The sequence below is a fragment of the Zalophus californianus genome, chromosome X, assembly GCF_009762305.2.
Source record: "Zalophus californianus isolate mZalCal1 chromosome X, mZalCal1.pri.v2, whole genome shotgun sequence".
Lineage (NCBI taxonomy): Eukaryota > Metazoa > Chordata > Mammalia > Carnivora > Otariidae > Zalophus > Zalophus californianus.
Window position 1 is genome coordinate 47,181,686 of NC_045612.1, and position 22,525 is coordinate 47,204,210.

Below are 22,525 nucleotides of genomic sequence, written 5' to 3' on the forward strand. Positions count from 1 at the left end.
AATCAGCAAAAGAGGTGTTCATAAAACTGCAATTTAAAAAAAAAACACTACATTGTATATTCTTCCCCTTTCTCTTCTTTCTAGGGAAGTTCAAAGTATATCTAATATACACAGTAATATCTAATTCAGATTCCACTCATTTTTAATTTTTGTAATTCCAGCAAGAGCCAGGTATTATGTTTAAATTCTGCAATATTTCCCTTTTTGGTATTTATTTAAAAGGAGATGTTTTCAACTAGCATTTAGCATTATATACCACCTATTATATAAATGAGTATTATATATATTATTACAATTATATTTATACATTAAAATAAATCTAAGGGCCTTAATTAAAAATTAAAGTTTCAATTTTGAATAGTTCTAATTACTGGTAGTACTTGAAATTATTTAAATGGCATTTCAAAGAGGTCCTCCATTATCTCAACTTTTCAGAAACTGAGGATGGCTTTCCAGTTAGTCTGAATAAGGAAGGCTGAATTAATATTAATTTTCTTTGGAGAATCTAGTGGTTGATCAGAAGACAAAGTTTGGATCCAAAGTGTCTGAAGGCAATCCCTGACTTGACATCTATAAATTCTGACTTCTTAGGCAAGTGGCTTAACACATCTGTGCTTCAACTTCCTCATCTGTGAAAATTGGAATAATAAAGATAGTACCTATGCCATAGAATTACAACTATTAAATGAGTTAACATTTTTAAGTCCTTGACACATAGTAATTACACATTTTTTTTCAAATTAAAAGCTAAAATTCACTTATTGGTTTGCTTTAATTTCCTTTAGACTTGCACAAAATTAAGTCAACAATGCTTATCTGTAACCACTCCTTAGGCTTTTGATGTAATCTCCACAATATGGCAATTGTTATGGTTTTAGGGAGGACCCATTTCATTGCTATGTATTAATTTATGTTTTAAATCTCATGTATTATTAGAAAAATAACATAGAATTAGCACATTAAAAAAGGGGTGGGGCAGGTAAAGCCCAAGCTTGTGTGCTAAGGAAGGTCACTTGGAGCCACCACCATGTGTCTCTATCACATGGAGATCGTAGGCTACCAAACTGTAAATCTATGAGTTAGGAGCCATGTGACTCCTACCATTACGTGGCAGTCACGTGAGCACCGCACTACCCAATCACCATTGGTCACCTATATCCTCTGGTCTCGTGAGGCTCAGCTTTCTCCGTCACATGAAAATCCACTGCTCCTAAACCCTGAAGTCACTTGGATCTTTCTGTCATGTGGACCCTGCCAGTGAAGGCCATGGAAGTCAGGTAGACCCCCGACAGCTGTGGGTTACACGGATCCTGCAGTCACGTGATCCCCCTATGTCCCCTACGGTCGTGTGCGAGTGTGCTTTTCAGTGTGTGGAGTCTCCTGAAATGTGGCTCAACTTAGCTTTGTACGAAGTCAGACCTATACAAAGGGAAGACCTTTAGAACTGTGGTCTGCACCCTGGAAAAGGGAGAAATTTCCTGAAACTCGGGTTCAGATCCCATCCTTTCCATCAACTTATATCCTGCCGCGGTAAGCGGCACTCGGGTGGGTTGGGGACCAGTAAATACTGGATATTTACTCAGAGAATTGGCATGAGAGGATGCGGCAGAGGTTCATGTACTTCTCTCAATGGTCAGTCTCTAGAAACGCGGTGGGACCCCATTCCTATTCCTCTTCTGCACCCCCACACTAACGCCCTATTCGATTATCACCCTGCCGTATTAGCTGTCTGTATTGGACTCCTCTGCCATCTATGAGTTAGGAGCCGTGCTGTTATCAGACACCAGAGACCTCTTAGATGCCAATTTTTTTTTAAGATTTTATTTATTTCTTTGACAGAGAGAGATAGCGAGAGAGGGAACACAAGCGGGGGGGGGAGGGGGGAGAGGGAGAAGCAGGCTCCCTGCTGAGCTGAGAGCCCCAATGCGGAGACTCCAGAGAGTCTTGCTGTTATCAAAGACACCAGAGACCTCTTAGATGCCTCTTAGATGCCAATTTGGTTTTTTTTTAAAGATTTTATTTATTTCTTTGAAAGAGAGAGCGAGAGAGGGAACAGAAGCGGGGGGGGGAAGGGGGAGAGGGAGAAGCAGGCTCCCTGCTGAGCTGAGAGCCCCAATGCGGAGACTCCAGAGAGTCTTGCTGTTATCAAAGACACCAGAGACCTCTTAGATGCCAATTTGGTTTTTTTTAAAGATTTTATTTATTTCTTTGAAAGAGAGAGCGAGAGAGGGAACACAAGCGGGGGGGGAGGGGGGAGAGGGAGAAGCAGGCTCCCTGCTGAGCTGAGAGCCCCAATGCGGAGACTCCAGAGAGTCTTGCTGTTATCAAAGACACTAGAGACCTCTTAGATGCCAATTTGGTTTTTTTTAAAGATTTTATTTATTTATTTCTTTGAAAGAGAGAGCGAGAGAGGGAACACAAGCGGGGGGGAGGGGGGAGAGGGAGAAGCAGGCTCCCTGCTGAGCTGAGAGCCCAATGCGGAGACTCCATCCCAGGACCCTGAGATCATGACCTGAGCCGAAGGCAGACGCTTAACAACTGAGCCACCCAGGCGCCTCTAGATGCCAATTTGTACAAACAATTCCAAATCTGATCTTAATTTCTCTTTCTTCTTTGATTTTGTATAGAGAGGGAAGAAGAGAGACTTTTTTAAAGAACTGGATATTTTTTCAATAAAAGTGAAAGTTCAGCTATACTCAAAGAATATTTTTAAGTGTGACAGTAGCCATTATATGAAGTTTTAGAATGTTTTTCTTAGATTTACTTTGTAGTTCAACAGTTTTTCAAAGTGCACATTGGGTGCATATATTTTTGTGCTAGGGATTTCTAAATGGCTTAAACTAATCCAACCAGACACTATTACCTTCTGATTTTCCTCCTGATTTTCTAACCATTGCTTCTTAGAATCCTTGAAAATTCTCCCTTCCTCCTGTTCTTCATATGGAAAAAATAGTAAATTTATTTAAGAAAAACATATTAAGTAAAATTATGGGTGATACATTTCATAAAGATCACATAGATGGTAGAGAATGAGTAAAATTCAGCAAATAAAGGATTGTGTTTATGTTTGTGGGGTTTTGAAATATTGTTTGATAGACAAAGAATATTGTCATGTGTAATATTTTTATTATATGATATCCATTTTACCTTTTCTCTCATTTCAGCACTTCCAGGTTTGATATACAAAACACTATGTCTGAAAGACACCAACAACAAACATATGTTCTTCCATCAGAGAAATTTGGAACATACAGAAATGAAGGTAAAAGGATTTTTATATTATCATATTTTAAGATAACTATGCTAATATGCAATTTGAATATCAAAGAGAGAGGTAGTGTCTTAGTCCATTCAGGCTGCTTTAACAGAACATCATGGAATTTACAACTGAGAGTTTCCAAGTGAGCCAATTCACAGAATATTTCACAGACCATATCTTTTTGCTATTGTAAATAATATATTCACAATGAAATATTATTTTCTATTTGTACAATTCTTTTGTATATATTAGTATTACATCCAATAAATTGGTTAATCTCTATTCTTATAATTTTCTGTAGATTCTCTGGAATTTTTTATGAAGACAGTTTTGTTTCTTCACTCTTACACACTTATTAATTTATGTATATATGTATGCATTTATTTATTTTGGTTAACTGCACTCATTCTCTGCCTAGGAGACTCAGTCAGATGTTGAACAGAACTGATTATATGAGGGGTGCCTGTGTGGCTTAGTTGGTTGAGCGTCTGACTCTTGATTTTGGCTCAGGTCATGATCTAAGGGTTGTGAGTTTGAGCCCCATGTTGGGCTTTGTGCTCAGTGCAGAGTCTGCTTGAGATTCTTTCCTTCTCTCTCTGTCCCTCCCCCCACTCATGCTCTCTCTCTCTCTCTTAAATAAATAAATTCTTTTTTTAAAAGAACTGATTATATGAGTCATCCTTGCCTCTTCTGGTTAAAATGGAATGCTTTTAATGTTTCACAATTATGTATGGTGTTTGTTGTCTTTTTAAAAAAATACATGTTATCAGTTTAAAGAAATAGCTCTCTATTCTTGGTTAGCTGAGAGTTGTTTAATCTTGATTGGTTATTAAGTTTTATTTATGTCCTTTTCTTATGAAAACTTTGTGATGATTATCATTTTCCTGCTTCTTTATCTTATTAACTTAATGGATTACATTATGGATCTCCTAATGTTAAACCACACTGCAAGTTTGGGATAAACACAACTTTGTTATGTTGTATTATCTGTTTTACCCATTGCTGGATTTGGTTTGCTAATTTCCAATTTTTTGCATTTCTATAACTAAGATTGAACAAAAATTTTGCCTTTTAATGCATTATTTGTCAAGAATCCTCTTTATATTAAAAAAGGAAAACCCTTATATTATTATTTTCTATTTCTTCAATTTAAAAGAATATTTTATGACACATGAAAATTATTTGAAATTCTCGTGTCTGTGGCCATACTTAAAGTTTTACTGGAACAGAGCCATGTTATACGTATAGCAGCCTTTGGTTGACAACAACAGATTTGAATAGCTCTTGATAGAGCTATTCTCAGGTGTGGGGATTGATTTTCCAAACATTCAAATATGTAAAAGCCATTCTCACCTTGCAGGGCCCACAAAAACAGGCCGCAGGAGCGGTTTGGTCTATGGGCCATAGTTTGCCAGTTCCCTGCTCTGTGCTAATGGAATCACTAGGTCTCCAAAATAGCACCGAGTGGAAGGTCAGCAAATGAGATGGAAATCATTCCTAGGCTCTCCTGGCAAGCATAAACCAAAAACTGACACTTTAACACAGTTTTCAGTCTTGGTTGCACACTGCAGTCATGTGGACAGTTTAAAAAATGTAGTTGCCTAGTCTGATTCCAATTCTGCTTTAATTGTTGCAGGTATACCCTGGTGCTAGAATTTTTTCCTTTTTTTATAATTTCTTTTTCTCAAATTTTTATTTAAATTCTAGTTAGTTAACATATAGTGTAATACTGGTTTCAGGAGTACAATTTAGTGATTCATGACTTACATATTACACCCATGGCTCATCATAAAAAGTGCCCTCCTTAATACCCATCGCCCATTTAGCCCATTCCCCATCCACCTCCCTCCATCATCCCTGTTTGTTCTCTATCATTAAGAATCTCTTATCGTTTGTTTTCCCCTCTATTTTTCCCTTATGTTCATCTGTTTGTTTCTTAAATTTCACATAGGAGTAAAATAATATCATATTTGTCTTTCTCTGACTGACTTCTTTCACCTAACATAATGCACTCTAGCTCCATCCACATCATTGCAAATGGCAAGATTTCATTCTTTTTGATGGCTGAGTAATATTCCACCCTATGTATATACCACTTTTTCTTTATCCATTCATCAGTTGATGGACATTTGGGCTCTTTCCATAGTTTAGCTATTGTAGATAATGCTGCTACAAGCATAGGGGTTCACGTGCCCCTTCAAATCAGTATTCTTGTATCCTTTGGGTAAATACCTAGTGGTGCACTTGCTGTATCTTAGGGTAGGTCTATTTTAACTTTCTGAGAAACCTCCACACTGTTTTCCACAGTGGCTGCACCTCTGTTTATATTCCCACCAACTGTGTAAGAGGGTCCCCTTTTCTCCACATCCTCGCCAACATCTATTGTTTCCTGTGGTTTTAATTTTAGCCATTCTGTTGGGTTGAGGTGGTATCTCATCGTGGTTTTGATTTGTATTTCCTTGATAATGAGTGATGTTGAGTATCTTTTCATGTGTCTAATGGCTATCTGGGTGTCATCTTTGGAAAAATGTCTATTCATGTCTTCTCATTTCTAAACTGGATTATTTGTTTTTTGGGTGTTGAGTTTGAGAAGTTCTTTATAGATTTTAGATACTAATCCTTTGTCAGATATGTCATATTATAAATATCTTCTACAATTCCATAAGTTGCCTTTTAGTTTTGTTGATTGTTTCCTTCATTGCGTGAAATTTTTTATCTTGATGAAGTCCCAACAGTTCATTTTTGGTTTTGTTTCCCCTGCCTCTAGAGTCGTGTCTAGTAGAGTCATGTCTAGTAACAAGTTGCTACAGCCGAGGTAAAAGAGGTTGCTCCTTGTGTGCTCCTCTAGGATTTTGATGCTTTCCTGTCTCATGTTTAGGTCTTTCATCCATTTTGAATTTATATTTGTGTATGGTGTAAGAAAGTGTTCCAGTTTCATGCTTCTGCATGCTGCTGTCCAGTTTTCCCAGCACCATTTGAAGAAACTATTTTTTTCAATTGGATGTTCTTTCCTGCTTTGTCAAAGACTAGTTGACCCTATAGTTGTATGTCCATTTCTGGGTTTTCTATTCTGTTCCATTGGTCTATGTGTCTGGTTTTGTGCCAGTACCATACCGTCTTGATGGCTACAGCTTGAATTCCGGAATTTTGATGCCACCAGCTTTGGTTTTCTTTTTCACAATTCCTTTGGCTGTTCGGGGTCTTTCGTGGATCCATACAAATTTGAGGATAGTTTGTTCTAGGTTTTTGAAAGATGTTGTTGGTATTTTGCTAGGGATTGCATTGTATGTGTAGATTTCCTTGGGTAATATAGACATTTTAACAATATTTGTTCTTCCAATCCATGAACATGAAATGTTTTTCCATTTCTTTGTGTCTTTTTCAATTTCTTTCTTAAGTGTTCTATATTTTTCAGTGTACAGACCTTTTACCTCTTTGGTTAGGTTTATTCCTAGGTATCTTATTGTTTGGGGTGCAATCGTAAATGGGATTGATTCCTTAATTTCTCTTTCTGCTGCTTCATTATTGGTGCATAGAAATGCAACAGATTTCTGTACATTGATTTTATATCCTGTGACTTTGCTGAATATATGTATTAGTTCCACCAGTTTTTTGGGTTTTCTACATAGAGTATCATGTTGTCTGCGAAGAGTGAAATTTGATTTCTTCCTTGCTAATTTGGATTCCTTTTATTTCTTTTTGTTGTCTGATTGTTGAGGCTAAGACTTCCAGTACTATGTTAAATAGTAATGGTGAGAGTGGGCATCCCCGTCTTGTTCGTGACCCTAGAGGAAAAGCTCTCAGTTTTTCCCCGTTGAGGTTGATAATAGCTGTGTCTTTAATATATGGCCCTTATGATGTTGAGGTATACCTACTTTGTTGAGTGTTTTTATCAAGAATGGATGTTGTACTTTGTCAAGTGCTTTTTCTGTATCTAATAAAATCATACAGTTCTATCCTTTCTTTTATTAATGTGGTGTATCACATTGATTGATTTGTGAATATTGAACCACCCCTGAAGCCCAGGAATAAATCCCACTTGATAGTGGTGAATAATTCTTTTAATGTACTGTTGGATTCAATTTGCTAGTTGAGAATTTTTGCATCCATATTCATCAGGGATATTGGCCTATAATTCTCTTTTTTAGTGGGGTCTTTGGTTTTGGAATCAAGGTAATGCTGGCCTTGTAGAATGAGTTTAGAAGTTTTTCTTCCATCTATTTTTTGGAACAGTTTAAGAAGAATAGGTATTAACTCTTCTTTAAATGCCTGGTAGAATTCCCTGGGAAGCCATCTGGCCCTGGACTTTTGTTTGTTGGGAGATTTTTGATTACTGATTCCATTTCTTTGCTGGTTATGGGTCTGTTCAAATTTTCTATTTCTTTCTGTTTCAGTGTTTGTAGTTTGTATGTTTCTAGAAATTTGTCCATTTCTTCCAGATTGCCCAGTTTGTTGGCATACAATTTTTTATATTCTCTTATAATTTTTGCATTTCTGTGGTGTGGTTGTGATCTCTCCTCTTTCTCTCATGATTTTATTTGGGTGCTTTCTCTTTTCTTTTTGGTAAGTCTGGCTAGGAGCTTATCTATTTTATTAATTCTTTCAAAGAACCAGCTCTTAGTTTTGTTGATCTGTTCTACTGTGGGTTTTTGCTTTGTTTTGTTTTTATATCATTTATTTCTGCTCTAATCTATTATTTCCCTTCTTCTGTTGGCTTTAGGTTTCATTTGCTGTTTCTTTTCTAGCTCCTTTAGGTGTAAGGTTAGGTTGTGTATCTGAGACTTTTTTTACTTCTTGAGATAGGCCTGTATTGCAATATTCTTCCCTCTTAGGACTGCCTTTGCTGCATCCCAAAGGTTTTGAACTGTTGTGTTTTCATTTTCACTTGCTTCCATGTATTTTTTAAAATTTTTTCTTTAATTTCCTGGTTAACTCATGCATTCTTTACCAAGACGTTTTTAACCTCCATGTATTTGTAGTCTTTCCAAATTTTTTTCTTGTGGTTGACTTCAAGTTTCATAGCATTGTGGTCTGAAAATATGCATGCTATTATCTTGAACTTTTTGTATTTTTTGAGGCTTGATTTGTGACCCAGTATGTGATCTATTCTGGAGATTGTTACATGTAGACTCTAAAAGAATGTGTATTCTGCTGCTTTAGGATGAAATGTTCTGAATAAATCTATTAAGTCGATCCAGTCCAATGTATCATTCAAAACCATTGTTTCCTTGCTGATTTTCTGCTTAGATGATATGTCCATTGCTATAAGTGGGGTGTTAAAGTATTGTATTATTATCAATGAGTTTCTTTATGATTGTTATTAACTGATTTATACATTTGGCTGCTCCTGAGTTGGGAGCATAAATATTTGCACTTGTTAGATCTTCTGGATAGATAGACCCCTTAATTATGATATAATGCCCTTCTGCATCTCTAGGTATAGTCTTTGGTTTATTTTTTTTAAGATTTTATTTATTTATTTGCTAGAGAGAGAGAGCATAGGGGAGAGAGAGTGAGCAAGAGTACAAGCAGGAGGAGCTGCAGGCAGAGGGAGAAGCAGGCTCCCTGCTGAGCAAGGAGTCCAATGTGGGACTCGATCCCAGGACCCAGGATTGTGACCAGAACTGAAGGCAGCCGCTAAACTGACTGAACCACCCAGGCGTCTCTAGTCTTTGATTTAAAATCTAGTTTTTATGGTATAATTGTGGATACTCAAGCTTTATTTTGATGTCTATAAGCATAATAGGTGGTTCTCCATCCCCTTTCAATCTGCAGATGTCTTTAGGTCTAAAACGAGTGTCCTGTAGGCAGCAGATAGATGGGGCTTTTTTTTTTTTTTATCCATTCTGATACCCTGTGGTTCTCCATCCCCTTTCAATCTGCAGATGTCTTTAGGTCTAAAACGAGTCTCCTGTAGGCAGTAGATAGATGGGGCTTTTTTTTTATTATCCATTCTGATACCCTGTGTCTTTTGATTGAAGCATTTAGTACATTTACATTCAGAATGATTATTGAAAGATATAAATTTAGTGCCATTGTGTTACCTATAAAGTTGATGTTTCTGGTGATGTTCTCTGTTCCTTTCTAGTCCTTGTTGCTTCTGGTCTTTTTTTCCCCACTCAGAGTCACCTTTAGTATTTCTTGCAAGGCTGGTTTAGTGGTCTTGAATTCCTTTAGTTTTTGTTTATCTGAGAAACTCTTTATCTCTCCTTCTATTCTGAATGACAGTCTTTCCAGATAAAGTATTCTTGGCTACATATTTTTCCCATTCAGCATGTTGAATATATCATGCCACTCACTCTGGCCTGCCAAGTTTCTGTGGACAGTTCTGCTGCAACCTGATCTGTCTTTCCCTTGCAGGTTAAGGACTTTTTTCCCTTGCTGCTTTCAGCATTCTTTCCTTGTCTGTGTAGTTTGTGAGTTTGACTATGATAGGTCTTAGTGATGGCCAACTTTTGTTGAATTTAATGGGAGTTCTCTGTGCTTGGATTTCAATGTCTATGTCCTTACTCAGATTAGAAGTTTTCAGGTGTAATTTGCTCAAATAAACCTTCTGTCCCTTTCTCTCTCTCTTCGTCTTCTGAGATTCCTATGATATGAATGTTATTAACCTTTAAGGAGTTGCTGAGTTCCCTACATCTACATTTGTGATCCAATACCTTTCTTTCCCTCTTCTTTTCAGCTTCATTATTTTCCATCATTTTATCTTCTATATTACTGATTTATTCCACCACTTCATCCAACCTCATTGTCATGGCATCTAGTCAGGTTTGCATCTCAGTTATAGCATTTTTTATTTCAGCCTGACTAGTTTTTAGTTCTTTTATCTCTGCAGTAAGTGATCCTGTAGTGTCTTCTATGCATTTTTCAAGCCCAGGTAATATCCTTATAATTGTTGTTTTAAATTTTGGTTCAGACATCTTACTTATATCTGTATTGATTAAATCCCTGGCTTTACTTCTTCCTGTTCTTTCTTTTGAGGTGAATTCTTCTGTCTTGTTATCTTGTCTAGGTCACTGTTTTTTGTGTGTGATTGTTAGGAAAGCCTTTATATTCCTGCTCCTGAGAGTAATGGCTATATTAAGAAGAGGGCCAAAAAAAAAAAAAAAGTCCTATATGTACTCTGCTCCAGTGTTTTAGCTGCTCCTACCCTCAGGTCAGTCCTCTGCAGAGTTTCTTTTTTGCCTGCAGTGGGGAGTGTTTGGACCTTGTCTACTGTGTGGCAAGTTTTAACTAGGTGTCTTTTGGTCTGCTTGTTAAAAGAAGCTAGATCCTATTTCCCCCAGAGCTGAAGCTTTGCAGCACTCTATGATCAGTAAACTTGGTGCTTATGAGGGGTTTGTGCTGGTCTTCTAGGGGTGGGGCCTGCTAAACTGATTCCAGAAGAACTTGCCTAGGAAAGATGCTCCTGCAGGGTGCAGGGGGGTGGGGTTTGACGTAAGCAGCTCCAGCCTCCACTGGGGGCACTGTGTTGCTCACTGAAGTCTTTCAGTGCTGATGGGTGGGGATGGGGAATGGCCTTGTCCCACTCTCTTGCCTTGGAGCAGGGAGTTTGCACCTGTCACTCTTCACAGAAGAGCAAACAATCACCCATATTGTGTCCCTGGCTTCTGTCAGATCCATGCCTTTACCCTGTCTGTGTCTGAGCTATCTGCCTGCCAGATGGCAAAGTACTCCTGTGTTTTACCTCAGGCATGCAGCTGGGTTTCAAAACCCCAAATTTTAGGAACCCACATGGCCTGGACCTGCACTGGTCCTCTGGGAGAGGGTCTCACTACACTTCCCGGTTTGCAGGTTTGTTCCAGAGAAGCGGTGACACAACCACACTGCAGTTCAGAGATTATGGTAAACTGCAGCAAAAAGTTGGCACCAAGGTTTTCTGCCCTCAGCTGGTGTCTTTGTTCCTATGCTAGGGAATAGGGCAGCATGTTGGCACTGCCAGTTCTTTTGTCCCGGAGAGGCTGTGCCACCACTCCCAAATTCACTCCAAAGAAGGGGAATTGTTTCTCCCCATGCCACCCAGGGGATCCTCAGACCACGCTGCCCACTTCTGGGTCTCTGCCCTCCTTCCACACAGGAGCACCACTAGGCATGACCCCGGTGATGGCTCAGACTTTTAAAATTTCAAACTTTGCACTCAGCTGCTTATAATAACTTGTGGTAGTCAGTCCCCCCGCCCTTTCCCCAGTTAGTGGTTTTGGAGAAGAATTTTTCTTGTGTAATCCCCTACCTGCTGCTTCTCTCTCTCTCCCCCTCTCCCTCTCCCTCCTCTCTGTGATCAAGGCTACCTCCACTTCCCAGCACCTACAGTCTTTTCTCCCCCAAATCAACTCTCTGCAGCTCCTACCTTCCACAGGTGGTCATTTTTCTACCTATAGATGTGCAGTTTTGTTCTCTCAGTCCTCAGATTGATTTCTTGGGTGTTCAGAATGATTTGATATTTATCTAGCTGTGTTCGAGGGATGAGGCAAGCTTAATGTCCCCCTACTACTTTGCCATCTTAACTCCTCCCTCTTTTTTCTATCTCCCCAAGTGGCTCTAGTATGTGAACAAGGTTCAGAACTACCTGAATGATTTAAATGATGACAGTGTAAATATTTAACAATATTTCATTTGAAAATTTTATACTTGTGGTTTTGGAATAATAATATTACATTAATAAATACATATAATATGCCAATAGTAATAAACAAGGTGCAGATGAAAGCCAAGCACCCATGAGCACAGTGCTGACTTGGCAGTGAAGCTTTCTTTGCAGGAGACAATTACAACCCAGGGTAAGGGTGGAAGAGACAGAACAAACTCAACAAATCAAATGATTTGCACTAAGGGAATATAAAAAAAAAAATAGAAAAAGCTGAACAGGACCTTAAGATAATATTTTCTAGAGAGATAAAAGAGTGATAAAGGAAGAGGTTATATCCATTATAAAAGAATAGAAAACTGATCAAGAAATATGGCTGATTTAACATAAAGATTCACTTTCACTTCTTCCTGAAATCTCATTAAAATAATATCAAAGGTATACAGATACATGTGATGGGATATTACTCAGCAATAAAAAAAGGCAAAAACCTGGGCGGATCTCAAAAACATTGTGCTGACTTAAAGAAGCCAGACACAGAGGCATACAGGGTGTATGATTCCATTTATATGAGATTCTAGAGCAGACAAAATGAATATGTAGTGACAGAATGCAGATCAAGGTTTACATGGAGATGAGAGAAAAAGAGATTAATTTGCTATGGTATATACGCATGTGGTATATGCTTTATATTTGATCAAGGTGGTGGTTAGCTCTAATCCCTGATTTTTACATATAAATAATTTGGGATCAGGATAAACTGGGTGAATAGTCCAAATTGTTGCAGCTTATTAATCAGAGAGAAGACAGGGGGATCTGATTATCAATAATAAATTATTTCTATTGTGCTGTGTAATGAATCAATAAGAGTAGTGCTTCCCCCCAAGCACCTGACAAAACCTCAACCCAGCCGTGTATACTAGTGAAGCGTGGACATGAAAGTATAAATATCTGCATTCCAATCACCCATTTTTAAACACAGTTGACATTCTTATGTTCTTTTACCTTGACTTCTTTGTGTTTATATTTATAAATCAAAACAAACTTTCACTAATATTTATTTCTGAATAATGTATTATAATGTACATTTTTTAAAATTGTGGTAAAAAACACAGAACATAAATTTACCATCATAACCATTTCTAAGTATATAGTTCAGTACTGTTAAGTATACTCACATTGTTGTGAAACCAATCTCCAGAACTTTTTCATCTTACAAAACTGAAACTATATTAAACAGCAGGTTCTCCTTGCCCTTTCCCCCAACCCCTGATAACCACCATTCTACTGTCTGTTTCTATGAATTTGACTACCTAAGATACATCATAAGAGTGGAATCATATAATATTTGTTTTATTGTGACCAGCTTATTTCATTTAGCATAATATTTTCAAGGTTCATCCATTTTGTAACATGTGACAGAATTTTCTTCCATTTTAAGGTTGAATAATGTCTTATTGTATGTATATACCAAAATTTTTTTATCCATTCATCCATCAGTGAACATTTTACCATCTACCTCTTGGTTGTTTATGAATAGTGCTATGAACAAGCATGTGCAAATGTCTCTTTGAGACTCCACTTTCAATTCTTAATATATAACCAGGATTGGGATTGTTGGGTCATATGGTAGTTTTTTTTTTTTTTTGAGGAATCACCATACTATTTTCCATAAAGGCTATATTGTTTTGCATTTCCACCAACAGTGCACAGGGCTTCCAATTCTTCACATCCTCACAAACACTTGCTCTGTTTGGGTTTTTTGTAGCCATCCTAATAGGTGTAGGTGGTAGCTCATTGTGGTTTTTATTTGTATCCCTCTGCTGATTAGTGATGTTTCCTTCTATTCCTATTTTGTCAAGTGTTTTCTTTTTTAATTATGAAAATGTGTTGAATTATGTAAAATGTTTTTCTGTATAACTGTGATTATCAGTTTGTTTTTGTCCTTCATTCTGTTAATGTAGTTTATTACATTGATTGATTTTCACATGTTGAGCTATTCTTGCATCCTATGCATAACTTGCACTTGGTCATGGTGTATAAACCTTTTAATGTGCTGTTGCATTTGGTTTGCTCATATTTTGTTGAGGATTTTGCATCATTATTCACCAGGGATATTGGCCTATAGTTTTCTTGTAGTGTCTGTCTGGCTTTGGTATAAGGGTAACGCTGGTCTCCTAGAATAAGCTTGGAAGTGTTCCTTCTTCAGTTTTTTGGACAGATTTCATGTGGCATTCATTCTTTAAATATTTGATAAAATTCTCCAGTGAAAGGCATCTGGCCCTGGGCTTTACCTTGTTGGGAGGTTTTTGATAATTGATGCACTCCCCTTACTGTCGATCTGTTCAGATTTTCTATTTCAGTTATGATTCAATCTTGGTAGTTTGTGTTTTTCTAGGAATTTATTTCTTCTAGGTTTTCCAATTTGTTGACATACAATTGTTCATAGTATACTCCTATAATACTTCCCATTTCTGTAGTATCAGTTGTATTGTCCTTCTTTCATTTCTGACTTTAGTTATTTGGATCTTTATTTTTTTCTTAGTGAATCTAACTAGAGGGTTGTCAATTTTGTTTATCTTTTCAAAACCCCAACTTTAAAGTTTTGTTGATTTTTTCTATTGTTTATCTTTTCTCTATTTCATTTATCTTTGCTCTTACTGAATTATTTCCTTCCTTCTGCTAGTTTTGCGTTTAGCTTGGCCTTTTTCTAATTTCTTGAAGTATAAAAGTATGTTGTTGATTTGGGATCTTTCATCTTTTTTTTTTTTTTTTTTTTTTAATTTTTTTATTGTTATGTTAATCACCATATATTACATCATTAGTTTTTGGTGCAGTGTTCCATGATTCATTGTTTGTTCATAACACCCAGTGCTCCATGCAGAACGTGCCCTCCTCAATACCCATCACCAGGCTAACCCATCCCCCTACCCCCCTCCCCTCTAGAACCCTCAGTTTGTTTTTCAGAGTCCATCATCTCTCATGGTTCGTCTCCCCCTCTGACATACTCCCCTTTTCTTCCTCTCCTGTTATCTTTTTAATGTACACATTTAAAACTATAAACTTCCTTGTTAGCACTGCTTATGCTGCATCCCATAAGTTTTGGTATGTTTTATGTTCATTTTAATTTGTCTAGAAGTAGTTTCTAATTTCCTTTGTAATTTCTTTGGCCCATGGGTTGTTTATGAGTGTGTTGTTTAATTTCAGTACATTCATGGATTTTCCAGTTTTCCTCATACTATTGATGTCTAGTTTCATTCCATTGTGATTGGAAGAGATATTGGTATTATTTCAGTCTTCTTGAGTTTGTTAAGACTTAACGTTGTGGCCTTACATGCAGTCCTGGAGAATGTCCCATGTGCGCTTGAGAGGAATGTATGCTGTTCTTGGGGGAGTGTTTTGTATGTGTTTCTTTGGCCCAATTAATCTATACTGTTGCTTAAGTCTTCTATTTCCTTATTGATCTTCCATCTGGATGTTCTATCCATTATTGAAAGTTAGGTATTACAGTGTCCTACTATTATTGTGTTGTTGTTTATTTCCCCCTTCAATTTTATCAAAGATTCCTTCATATATTTAGGAACTCTGTAGTTTAGTGCATACATACATAAATAATTGTTATATCGTCTTGCTGAATTGATCCTTTTACTATTATATAATGTCCTTCTTTGTCTTTTCTGACAGTTTTTTACTTAATGTATATTTTGTCTGGTGTTAGTATAGCCACTGCATCCCTCTTTTGGTTACCATTTGCATAGAATATCTTTTCCACCCTTTCACTTTCAGCTTATATATGTCCTTAGATCTAAAGTTAATCTCTTGTAGAGAGCATATAGTTGGATCTTGTTTTTTCAATCCATTCAACCAATCTATGTCTTTTGATTGGGGAGATAAATGCATTTATATTTAAAGTAATAACTGATGGGAAAGGACTTACTATTGCCATTTTGTTCATTATTTTCTGTATGTCTTATAGCTTTTTTGTCCCTACTTTCCTCTCTCACTGTCTTCCTCTGTATTTAATTGAGTCCCTCTCCCTCTGCCTCTCCCCCTGCTCATTCTCTCTCTTTCTGTATCTCTCTCTCTCAAATGAATAAATAAAATCTTTTTAAAAAATTATAGCATTTGTTTTAAATTGATAACAATTTAACTTCAATTGCATGCAAAAACTTTACTGCTTTACACCTCCACCTCCCCTACTTTATGCTATTGAGATTGCACATTACATCTTTATATATTGTATATTCATTAACATAGATTTATAGGTTTTTAAAAATATTTCTGTCATTTAAATTCCCATTGTCATTTAATGCACCAAAATTACAATAGTACAGGTTACTATATTTGCCCATGTATTTAACTTTACTGCAGAATCTAATATTTTCATATAGCTTAGTGTTTCTGTCTAGAATTCTTTTATTTTAGCTTGGACTCCCTTTAGTATTTCTTGTAGAACAATTCTAGTGAGAATGAACTCCCTCAGCTTTTGTTTATCTGGAAAAGTTTTAATTTCTCCTTCATTTGTTAAAGGCAATTTGCCAGATACAGTATTCTTTGTTGACAGTTTTTTTTTTTTTTTTACTTCAGTACTTAAAATATATCATCTCACTCCCTTCTTGCCTGCAACGTTTTGGCTGACAAATCAACTGGTAATCATATAAAAAGTTCCCTTGTACATGATGAATTGCTTTTCTCTCTTTTTTTTAAGATTTTATTTATTTATTTGACAGAGAGACACAGCAAGAGCAGGAACACAAGCAGGGGGAGTGGGAGAGGGAGAAGCAGGCTTCCCACTGAGCAGGGAGCCCGATGTGGGACTCGATCCCAGGACCCTGGGATCACGACCGAGCCGAAGGTAGATGCTTACCGACTGAGCCCCACTGGTGCCCGAATTGCTTTTCTCTTGATGCTTACAAGATTCTCTCATTGTCTTTGACTTTAGACAATTTGATAATGTAGTTTAGTGTGATTCTCTTTGAATTTATCCTAATTGGAGTTTCTTCAGCTTCTTGAGTCATCATGTCCATGTCTTTCCTCAGATTTGGGAAGTTTGGGCCATTATTTTTGCAAATAAGCTCTCTGCCCATTTTTCTTTTATTTCTGAGATTCCCCTAATGCATATATTGTTCTTCTTTATAATGCCTCATAAGTCCCATGGGTCTCCTTACTTTTCTTTATTCTTTTGTCTTTTTGCTCCTCTGACTCAGTGATTTCAAATGACCTGTCTTCATGTTCACTGATTATTTCTTCTGCCTGACCAATTCTACTGTTGAACCCCTTACAGATTTTTCAGTTGTTTTTGTATCTTGCAGCTCCAGAATTTTTGCTTTTTTTGTAGTGTTTATCATTTTGTTGATGATCTCATTTTGTTCAGACATCGTTTTCCTGTTTCATCCAGTTCTCTGTCTGTTTTCATTTTTAGCTTTTTGAGCATCTTTAGGATCATTATTTTAAATTCTTTGTCAGACACCTCACAGATCTTTTTATTTTACAGGTTCTGGAGTTTTATTTTATTCTTTTAACTGGACCATATTTCCCTGTTTCTTTGTAGGCCTTGTAAATTTTGCTGATACTTGGGCATTTGAAAAAGCAACCAACTCTGCCAGTTGTTGTGTGCGGGCTTCATGCAGGGGATGACCTTTGCTAAGGTCAACCTTGCTGGAAGCTCTAAGACCTTTCATACCTTTTCTGGTCTCTTGCTCTCCCTGGCATCTGCCTGTGAAACTGCAGTTCCAATTTCCTGCTCACCTCTGTTTTCAGCACTTTCTAAACTTTGATGCAAACCCAGTAAGTTTTCTAATTTAAACAAGACAAATTCATCCTGGATCAGTCCCCTAACAAGCCATAATGTTAGATATATGGCCCACTCTTGTTTCCATCCCAAGGGAAGAGAAGGAATATGGGCGGCTTCCTCCCAGTTGTTCTATGGTGTGTCACAAAGGCAGAGGGGCATGAACAATCCTGCAAAACAACATGAATTTTACTACCCTTTTAGCAAAAATCCCTCCTTGGTTTTATAAGGGCTTGAAAGCTGTATTTTCTCAGTTGATCTCCAGTCTTTACAGAGGTATTCTGGTTCATATGTTGTTGTTAACTCAATGTCTCTGATGGGGAAGGAAGGCCTGTAGCTTCCTGGTCAACCATGTTGCTGACATCACTCTGTAATACACAGTTTTGTATCCTGACTTTTTTTTCTTTCACATAGTGTCATAAGGTGTCAGGAGTATTCTATCTTGTTTTTTGAGCCTACTACTTAAACTTGAATCATTTTTTTATAGAGAGAAAGAGAGCAGGAGTGGGAGGGAGGGGCAGAGGGAGAGGGAGAGAGAGAATCTTAAGCAGCGTGGAGCCTGACATGGGGCTTGATCTCACAACTCTGAGATCATGACCTGAGCCAAAATCAAGAGTCAGATACTTAACCAACTGAGCTATCCAGATGCCCCACACTTTTTAAAATAATAATACATTTTTAGCAAAAATACTGGAACTCAGAATGTAAGCCCCCTTTCAAATCAGTCTGTATGCCTGTTTCAGAGTGTAAGCTTTTTATTTTGGTTGTCTTAATCAGATAAATGTCAGATAATTTCACACTAAGGCTATCCTGTTTTATTGTTGCTACTTTATAAAATACATTAATAGCTGACGCACAATCTTCTCCCACACACCCATCTGTTTTCCTTCTCATTTCCCAGAGGACTAATAACAATGAATGCAAATAACACCCATTCATCCTTTACTAAACATCAGATGTTGTACTAAGTACTGACCTAATAATAGCTAACTTACAGTGTTTATTTGGTCACAGGCATTTCTCCAGGTGCTTTCCATGTATTTCCATATATTAACTCAATTTTCACAACTATAAGGCAAAACTGTTACTATTTTCAATTTAAGGGGAAAAAAATAAGGTGAGTTACCATGAGGTCAAAGTTACTTTCCCTGGACCATAGAATTTAGCACCAGGATTCAAGCCCCCATTGATCTGACCTCTAACCCTATGCCCATAACCAATGATGTATGACTCTGCGTTAGGGCTGAAATGAGCACTGGGATGGTACCCAAAGTCCAGTGGGCAATATTGGCTATGGTGTCTGGGACCAACATGACCTTAACTCTAGCCCTCTGTCCAAGAGACTCATCACTGTATGCCCTTCCCCTATATGATCTCTCTTTTCTCAGACTGTGTGGGAACTATTTCTCTGGTGTTCAGCTTGAAGATGAAGTAGCAGAGACAGACAAGTTATACATGGAAAGAAAGGACGGTTTCCAGAGAGGTGTATATTGCCAGGATGAATTCAGTTCCTCATAGACTTTTTCCATTTGTGTTTCATTCTCTTCCCAATGATCACCCTCATCTTTCTGGCCCATACATCCATCCCTTGGCCTTTTTGCTCTGTATGTCAGGTACCCATGCCCCTTCTTTCCCATCTTTGATTCGAGGGACAATCATTTCTACCCCTCTTCTGTCAATATCGGCCACTCCCTGATCCCATTGTCTTTCTATGTCAAAGAGCCTATAAAGCACAGACATATAATTATAAGTATATACTTCGGCATAGAATATTTTAAAGTGAAATGTCTGGGTCAAAGTGTAAGAATGACTTCTGAATGGTTAAGCATACTGTAGGAAATTAGATCCTCCTGCACTGTTAGTGGAGAAGTATATTGGTGTAAATATCCTTAAGAAATTGTCTCTTATAATTTAAAATATGATGTGCTTCTTCTGGGAAGCTGTAGAGCACAGAATAAAAACCTGGAACTGTCCTAAATCTCACGCCATGCTCCACTTGGTAATTTGGCTTCCACCATTAGAAATACCTTGTATAGAGAATTCTAATACTTCAAATTTGAAAATCAATTCAAATATTAAAATGCCAAGATGTAAAAAAAATTAAAGGGCATATTAAAAACAAGAAGCAAATATTGGGTGTATATATAGTATATAATACATGAAAAGAAAATGTACTTTAGGGTCCTGTTTTGTGTGGCAATGTACTTTCTAACATGATTTGAAATGCATGTATCTGTAATCTAATTATACAAATGTAAAACTGATAATATCAACACATGCCCATGCACACACACATGCTCATGCACACACTCTTGTTTTCCTCTGAGACAAGGACCATACTGCTGTCACAAAACTGAGCACTCACAGACATACATGTAGGTCCAGAACATTCTTCCTACATATACCAGGCACCCAGGAAGCTATATCAGCTGGATTTAAGGAAAACTTCTCATTTCTGCCACCAGATTGCAAAAGCCTCCCTTTCTCATGAGAGACTATGGACTCTCAGAAACAAACTGAGGGTTTTAGAGGGGAGGGGGGTGGGGGGATGAGTTAGCCAGTGATGGGTATTAAGGAGGGCATGTACTGCATGGAGCACTGGGTGTTATACGAAAACAATGAATCCTGGATCACTACATCAAAAACTAATGATGTATTGTATGGTGACTAACATAGCATAAAATAAAATTTAAAAAAAAAAAGCATCCTCAGATCAGAAAAGCAGTAGTTTTAGCATTAATCAAGAGGTGGGTAATTAGCTCTAGTTCTAATTGTACACTAATAAAAAATACTAATTTTGCAAAAGACAAATTCAACACATGGTAGTTTTACAAGCAGGTTGTGAAACAGTTCTGCAGCCCATTTTTTTCTGGAATAAGTAGATGTGGGTAGAAATGATTGAGATGTATGGATTCTCAAAAGTGGCTTTGTTGATCGCAAATCTACATTGCCTGCATTCATTTAACAAATACTAATTAAGCCCCATTATATGCCAGACAGTGCCACCTCAGAGTGACTCCTAATCTGCAAACACTGTGATCCAAACAGATTTCTTCATCTAGTTCAAGACGCATATCTCCACTTGGTCCAAGGCACCTGGTACCCACCCAAGCAAGAATGACTAACTCCTGCTCACAAAACATCATCCCTGGTCTGCTCACAGAAATCTGTCCTTGAGACCTGAAAGTCCACCATTAAAGGAGAATAAGCACACTAGCTAGAGGAACACTTAGGATGTGGAGGCGGACCAATAGGTGAGGACACAATTTCTGTTCCACCACTGACTTGGCTGAGAAATCCTGGGACATGTACCTAACACCTGTGAGCCTAATAATCATGATCTGGAAAGGGACTGTGGATACAATCGTTTTTGGACTTCTGTGAGGAGGTCAAAGAACTCTAGTGAGTCTGCGCAACACTGAGCCAATGTTGGTTGCCATTGGGCAAGTGGTGTTTTACTTCTCACCCTGTTCTTTCCCTACCATAGCAGGGATGCCATTACCATGTACTCAATGGCATAGCAATGATGTAGGCAGAATTCCAAACCGACACAGGAAGTAGCCATGCGAACACGCATGATGTCGTAAAGGATACTCACAACCATTTCTTTATGGGAGGATCAGTTAATACTGTGGTAGAGACTGAGGGGAAACCCAGGCAGCCTGGGTGAGAGGCACCAGCTGATTTCCGATGCTCCTGTTGTTGCCTTTGTTTTAGGCATGACAATGAGACAAGGATCATGCTGAGAGGCAATCCTTCAGTAAGTGGATATGCGTGTGTGCACATGTGTGTGTGCGTGGTCTCTCTGGCTTTTTAATCACATGCCCACTGTCCTATGAGATTCCCAAAACAAGGCTATGCTTGAGATCGCTCTTGTCTGAATCACCTTGATGAGGGAGGCCTCTGGCCCTGTTTAGACTTGGTTGGTCAGTCTGGGGATTGCTGTAGCTGTTACCTGGCTCACTTTTAACACTTTCCCCTTGACAACGTTATTTCTGAAGTAATGTCAGTTCTCAAAGATGACTCTGACGCCCCATACACACCATATGTTAACCATGGATTATTATTATTTTTAATATTTGAGTTTTTCCTTTCATTGGTGGATTTTTATGAAAATCAGTTGGTTTTCTGACATTCTCCAAAGGTCACTAATAAGGTTTCTCTTTGTTGTTATTGTTGTTTAGTATCATTATGAACTCATGGCTTTTTAACATGTTGATGGGCTTCAAACCATTGTTTTGAGCAGAGGAGTTAAATGATTTGCATTATGTTCTGCTGTTGGGCTGAAAACAGACGGTAAGGGAGCAAGGATGAAAGTAGAGGGACCAGTTGGAAGGCAGTATAATCTAGGATATAGACGTTGGTGTCTTGGCCAGGGTGGTAATAATGGCGGTGGTGAAAAATGGCTAGATTCTGGATGTACTGGAGAGAGGAGACAGGAGAATTTCCTGATCAGTTGGATGTGGAGTGTGAGAGAGAGAGAGAGCACTCCAGGCTGCTTCCAAGTTTTGAGGACTGAGCCATTGGCATTTCAGGGTCAAATGCTCTACCCATGTTTAATTCCACTTCCAGTACCACACAGGGAAGGTCCCGAAGGTGGTGAGTACAGGATTATCCTGACAGCAAGGTCACATACTGAAAGCAATGACTCTCCAGAGGAATTAATCTGAGGCATGGTCGTAATCACTACATCATGGAGCAATCAGTAGTGAACAAATTTTTACTCATAAGTGTGCCCTGAGATAGCATGGAGTAATTTAGGTACAAAATGTACAACACACAAACCGAGACAGCCTTAAATATTAGAACCCCAAAAAAAGCTGTTTTCTACCAGTCTAGGTACCTTAATCCTCCCCCCACTGCCTACTCAAACCACTAGTATTATTATCTG

At 37.9% G+C, this 22,525-nt stretch overlaps 1 protein-coding gene across 4 annotated transcripts in view; it reads left to right on the forward strand.

Annotated features, from left to right (window-relative positions):
* Positions 1-1,163: 1,163 nt before the first annotated feature.
* Positions 1,164-22,525, forward strand: part of LOC113930978 (nuclear RNA export factor 2-like) — a 38,484-nt gene continuing 17,122 nt past the window's right edge. For all 4 annotated transcript variants that reach the window (XM_035725638.1, XM_035725637.1, XM_035725639.1 and 1 more), the window contains exons 1-2: positions 1,164-1,277; positions 3,165-3,262. In XM_035725638.1, coding sequence (XP_035581531.1) covers positions 1,243-1,277; positions 3,165-3,262 — 133 coding nt within the window. In that variant the 5' untranslated portion in view covers positions 1,164-1,242. The remainder of the gene's footprint in view (positions 1,278-3,164; positions 3,263-22,525) is intronic.